Source organism: Lolium perenne, chromosome 4, assembly GCF_019359855.2.
Source record: "Lolium perenne isolate Kyuss_39 chromosome 4, Kyuss_2.0, whole genome shotgun sequence".
Taxonomy (NCBI): Eukaryota; Viridiplantae; Streptophyta; class Magnoliopsida; order Poales; family Poaceae; genus Lolium; species Lolium perenne.
Window position 1 is genome coordinate 178,817,362 of NC_067247.2, and position 6,256 is coordinate 178,823,617.

General features: G+C 46.2%; 1 protein-coding gene across 1 annotated transcript; it reads right to left on the reverse strand.

Annotated features, from left to right (window-relative positions):
• Positions 1 to 1,892: 1,892 nt before the first annotated feature.
• Positions 1,893 to 4,824, reverse strand: LOC127294577 (probable glycerol-3-phosphate acyltransferase 3). Its single transcript, XM_051324424.2, has 2 exons — positions 3,967 to 4,824; positions 1,893 to 2,995 (listed from the first exon to the last, which is right to left on the reverse strand). Exons 1-2 carry the CDS (start codon positions 4,720 to 4,722, stop codon positions 2,075 to 2,077), a joined length of 1,677 nt encoding a protein of 558 aa, XP_051180384.1. The 5' UTR covers positions 4,723 to 4,824; the 3' UTR covers positions 1,893 to 2,074.
• Positions 4,825 to 6,256: the final 1,432 nt, after the last annotated feature.

Sequence of the window (6,256 nt, forward strand, 5' to 3'; positions counted from 1 at the left end):
TTTAACCATAAAAATTGTTTTGTGTTGCAGGTTATCTACAGATATACCGGTATTCTCCGTTTCCGGTCACCTCTTCAGCCAATGGAGAACCGCGACCTCTTTACAGAGGTCTATACACGATTGGAGGCTGCGGTGAGGGATACTTTTTTGCTACATGGGTGACAGCATAATCTACGGATTGAAGCCCCTCCTACATCTTAGGCGTTTTACACTTCATCGTTTCGATACGTATTAGGCATTTTTTATCATTTTTATACTTTGGTCTCAAGACTTATAAACGGTTATCTGCATCCTGGTTATGCAGAGACCGGGTGTAATTGCTTTTAAAAGTAATAAAACACCCATTATCGAAAAAATATCAAAACGATTATTGTTAGATTTTTTTCCAAAAATGAGTCGTGACGATGTTTTTGGAGCAATGCCCATCCAAGAAAATTCATCAGACACCTCGACACTACCTCCCCTTCAAGTTTGCCGTTATTGTCCATTCTAGCATGTTCGAGGCCATGTTTTCCCTTATATTTCTTTGTTGTCTTATCGTTGAAAATTCATGTTCCACGTCATACCTCATATATTCACTCGTACTCCTAAATCTGGCACCCTAGGGCTTCTTTTTTGGTGTTGAGGATTTAGTAATAGTTTCCATGCACTTTTTTTTCACGCCATAGCAGCTGAAATAAATCCATGACAACGAGTTTGTATTTGGGGTGTTCCCTCTGAAGGAGAATAGGTGTAGATCTCACAAACATTCTCCCTCGATAAATTAATTGTTTGAATACAATTCTAGATCTGTCTAAGTCGATCCAGATAAGTGCAATGTCAGTTTAGTGAAAACGGAAACATCCACCGTTTCACATAGTTGCACTTGTGTACAAAAGGTGAACTTTTGCACTTTTAAGAGATTGACTTTGACGTAAGAAGATCTCATGAAACTTGAAGTTACTAAAACTGCATATTTATTAGAAAACGTCGATTTGTAAGAATATATCACGTTGAACAAAGTGAAAAGAGAAAAACATGAACATAATTCACACACATGTCATTCCGCAAAATTATTTACATGCTCTAAGTTGTAACATGTAATCGTCCTTATTGCAATTGTCTTGCTATATCGGACTATGTATTTTCTTTTGCTCATATCGACCAACCTTGCGTCACCGGAAGCATTCCCTCCTTGAAAAAATGTACATCTTAAGTTGTCCACACACTAGTTCACCCTAGCGGCAGCTGCCATCTGCCTCGTCCCCGCTGCCTCGAAACGGGAATCGACGGTTCCACGCCTCCTCTGCATGCTGCTCCTGCTCTGGGAGGAGGTGTGGATCTCAGACCTACGCTCGACACTGTAGTAAGGTTCCTAAAGTTAGAGACCGGTCAATAGTATGGAACGCTCGACGCTATGGTGGCAATGGTAGTGTTGTGCAGGAGAAGAATAAGTTGTATCTGCCTCCTCATCCACCTCGTCGGTGGCGATCTCGCTGGTGGCGTTGATGAGGGCGGAAAATCATATATTCACTGATGATCTCATGGAGTGGTGGAGCACACGTTCAATGTACACATTCTATAGGTTCACTCTTAGAAGATTAAGATCAATTGAAGGGATTACCGACGACAACTATATCTCTAGGGCGCTGGTCCTTAGGGGCACGTGCACGAAGACTTCCTAGCTGTCTACACAACGTCAGGCCATCTCCGGTAGGAGAGCAGCGCCATCTACGCGTCGGCGGGTCGCTTTGGCGGCTGCAGTGGTTGTCAGGTGGTTCTAGGACTTCGATGTAATTTTTATTATGATTGAGGTGCTTTGTTCTTTTAGTTCTTCTTGTGAACTTCTACAATAGATTAGGATATTCTTGCAAAAAAATAATTAATTTTTGTCTTACATTGAACTTACTTAATTATAATCAAAGTGTCTCCAAATAAAAATGTTATTATCATACTCCGAGTAACCATCCTCTTAGATTGGAACATATTTCATATCAGATCTTGATATTTTTTCTATAAGCCTGAACAAATAATAGGCTTGTAAACACGGATGGAATGAGTAGAAAACACACAAAGTCTACTTATATGTCATTCATCATGAGTTGTGGTTCCTTGAAGCAGGAGCAGACGAGCATTTGCCGTCGTTACCGGCGAGCATGCGGTACTTGTCCTTCCTGGAGAGCATGGTGCAGCTGTATCCGAGCGCGTCCCCCATCTTCTTCTGCACGAGGTTGGCCATGTCGGCGCTGGGCATCTTCCCCTCCCTTACCGCCGCCGTGCTCACCCGCTCCAGGAACTGCACCGTGTAGCACATCCTCGGGTTGACAATGTAGTAGAGCGAGTCGAGGCACTTGAGCCCGCCGGCCGTGGTCGGGTAGAACATTGCCGTCTCGACGGCGATGCCCACGGGTACCACGTCGTCGCTCAGCTCCGCGAACAACGGGCTGAACCGGAGCAGGTATGGCTCACGGCAGGTAGTGCCCTCGGGGCAGACGACGACGAGGTCGCCGCGTTCCAGGAGGCGGGCCATGGCGCGGCCGTCGGCGTCGCGGTCTCTTGTTAGCCGCACCGTGCGGCCGATCGGTGAGATGAGCTCCGAGAGGCGGCTGAGGCTGTACGACACGGCGCGCACCTGCCGGTCTAGAGCCACCGACACGTAGACCGGGTCGATGAGCGTGCGGTGGTTGCACACGAACATCTGCCCGCGCCGGCGCCCTCGCTCGTCGCCGTCTGCGCCCTGCAGCGGCGGCCGCTCGCCGCCGTCTTTGAGCCGCCAGGACATGCCGGTGGCCGCCAGGATCGGCGTGGAGTACCGGTATGGGACGGTGAGCGCGACCACCAGGCGGGCGGCGCCGAGGGAGATGCCGAAGGGCAGCCACATGAACATGGCGAGCGTGCTGCCGGCGGTTGGCAGGAACGCGAGGCGGCCGTCGTGGAACACCACGGCCTTCGGGTACTTGCTCCTCGGCAGCGCCTGCCAGGTGGCCCTGTCCTCCCGTGTCACGAGGTAGATATCCTGCTCAATCGTATAGAGACAACAGAGTAATTGTTCACAAGTTTGACATGCGTGTGTGCCAGTGTGTGCACGGCACATGGATGAGAAAAGTGAAATTTGAGAAAAATTAATGACGAGCAACCGAATGCTTACTTAAAAGGTGTACTAGTGTTCAAAAAGTTTCCATTCACATCACATCAGTAGTAATTACAAATTTTGTACTAGCTATACTCCATCCATTCTATAGTAATATATATTCATCGTTGAATTGCATGTTTTCCTTGATACATTTTAGTGTGTCTATTCAGATAAGTATTATGGATGGAAGAAAGTAGCAAATTTTGAGTCATATAAAGAGGAAACTTGTGCGTGTATGTGTCATGACAAAGGGTAGGTAGACGAAGCTCGTGACCAACTGGTACAAGATACCTGCTGCTCGTTCGTCAAAGTGTGGTGACAGGTGTCATATATACTTTGGGTACCTTGTTATCACTAGTATGGCATGAATTCATCATGAGCAGGTAGAAAAGCATATTTAGATCATGAATGATTGCACGATGAGTACGGCACCAGCTATATTTGACGGATGAAATGTGTATGCATGTATACCGGCACTACTTTTTACATGTTTCTTTGCAGAGATACTTTTTCGCCGTTTTGAACACAAAAATACATCGCTGCAAGTAGAAACTAGAAAGAGTGCGGTGTAACCGTGTAGAGTATGATATCTGAATTCCCTATAAAAAAGAGTATGATATCTGAACAAGAGACGTAAAAAAAAGAATAAAACATGCATGCAACATTACTGATTTGCTGGGTGGTAGTAGAGATACTCATGTAACATTTCTCAGCTTATATCAACCTCTGACTCAACTAACGTGAAGACCAAAATGTATGCATATTATAATGCTTGACTTGTTTTCTACCAAGAGAAAACATGTTGATGTTGCTACCTTACTTATTGGAGATTTTGTTTTGGAGAGACTACGTACCTTGCAACAGCGTGAGAGAGGATGGCGGAGAAACTCCGGCGAGCCACAGAATCCCACGGCATCACCACACTCGCCCATGATCTTCTTCTTCTCCTCCAACACCACCTCGTCTTCTTCCACCATGAGACCGGTGTAGAACCCACAGAGCACCTTCATCTCCCTCCCGACGACCGCCTCCGCCCCGAGGTACTCCGACAGGAACCCCTCCACCATCACCCTCGGCAACCGCCTCGTCACGCACACCCTCCTCCCGCCGGCGGCACCGCTCATCCTCATCGTCTCGAACCCTTCTGCGGCCACGTCCTCCATGAACCACTTGGGTAGCACGGCGCAGCCGGCGCGGAAGCGGCTCGCGCGCAGCCCGCAGAAGGCCGCCAAGGCCATCACCCTCAGCGCCGCGTCGCTGTAGCCGCCCATGCAGAAGATGATAGGGTAGAGGAGGAGGAGCACCATGCCTCGTAAGTATCCTCCGGCCTCCAGCGCCACGAGCATGAAGTAGGGGAAGAGGGATGACGACGGGAGCAGGAGCCCAGCGTCAACGTCGAGGACGAGGGTTCGCGCGGCGGCGAGCTTGTCTTCCATTTGAGGACAGGAGGAACTATGGTGGTTGTGCAGCGTGGACGGGTGCGGTGGCGATGCGGTCACGGCGGCGGCAGTTGTCCGGCTGGAGACGGCCGGAGGCCTAGTCCTACCGTGGAGGACGAAGGAGAGCAGGGCGGAGAAGAGCCTGTGCGAGAGTTTCTGCTTCTTGGCCATCGTGGATTGATGTGTTCTAGATGTCGTTGATGGCAGGGCAGCCAGAGCTGCACCTAGCTTATATAGGACGAGGACAGCAGCATCAACTACCTACCTAGCTAGCTTGCCAAACATCGGGGGCCGGGTTCATGCTTTTTCTACCTCGTGTTATGACATACATGCATTTATGCATTGCCTTCTCTTGCATCAAACTCACGCTAGCTAGGTAGATAGATGGAGAGAATGAACGCATATGTCCTTCCGTGGGGTTGGTTTTGGACTCTCTCAGCCCTGGCTTTTATGAGCGGGAGGAATTTCTAGAACATGGGTACTGCTCATCTCGGATGAACTAAATCGAGTAAAATACTACTCCTTTTGGGCGGGAGGGAGTAAAAAAAATCAAAGGAAATATATAGACCACAAATAATGCATGTAGATGATGTATGAAGATATATGCTGTCTCGGGTTTGAAAACATAAGTTCAAAAATATGTAACAAGGTTTAAAAGACAAAGTAATGTAAGGGGGGATTTCACTGTTCCTGTTTCCGATTTCTCTTATTATGGAGGCAACATACGATCGATTTTTTTTTTGAAATTTTGCACAAATGAGATTCAAGTCAATATGTATGTGCATAATTCATTTTAAAAATCTTATTATGAAATTCTGCCGATTAGGAAACTGGGGTCTGGTGAACCGATGCCCATACCATACTATCTTTTGGCAAAAAAAAGTGAAACACAACCATTTGGACGTCCTGAATTATCGGCGATGTCCAACCGCTTTAAGATTCGGGCTGATTCCCCCTCTGGTGAACCGATTGCATGATCTCCATTTTATACCATGTAGAACAAATAAAAATTCTAGGAAATCAATTTTCTTCACAATGATATGATCACCAAAGTTCTTACCTAGCATGTAAGAGGAAACAAATTGCAGGTATTTGAGAATTATGCGATTACCGATTTTCTACCATTTAGGTGGTAGAAAGTTTCATGTGTTATAGGAAACAAAACAAATAATTGTCTTCATAAGAAAATGACTTGAACATATTTATAAAAGATCGATCCAATTGAATATGCATGTGTTGTGTTGTTCACTCATTTGTTTCAAGTTTTGCTTTATTTATAAAAGATGTACCCAATTGAATATGCAAGAAAGAACTTGCAAGCCTATTTTCATTTCTATGTGGATTGGATCAGAATCGGATTACTATGTATAGCGAGGAATGTAGATTGTGGATTACTAGTCTAGTTTGTGCCTTCGCAGCTCAACACATAACTATATAATATGATATTGAAAGAAAAGATATTTCACAGTTACTTTTTTGTTACTAGCCAAATGCTTGTGCTCTTCTATAGAAGGTTTTTTGTGTGTGCATTACTTGAGTTGTTTATCCTTATAACCACTCTGCTCCATGGTCCATGATAAGTCTGTGATAAGGACGTACACCGTTGTTATCCTTATACCGACCGTGTCGCCGTGGCAAGAGCTTGCCGTTTTTTCTCTCAACAAGCAGGGCTCTCCGCGATTAGCGCTGCGATGCACAACGATGC

Coding starts and splice junctions, on each gene's coding strand:
- LOC127294577 (XM_051324424.2), bottom strand. CDS start 4,722: ATGGCCAAGAAGCAGAAACTCTCGCACAGGCTCTTCTCCGCCCTGCTC. Junction 2,996..3,966: donor CTCTCTCACGCTGTTGCAAG/GTACGTAGTCTC, acceptor ACGATTGAGCAG/GATATCTACCTCGTGACACG.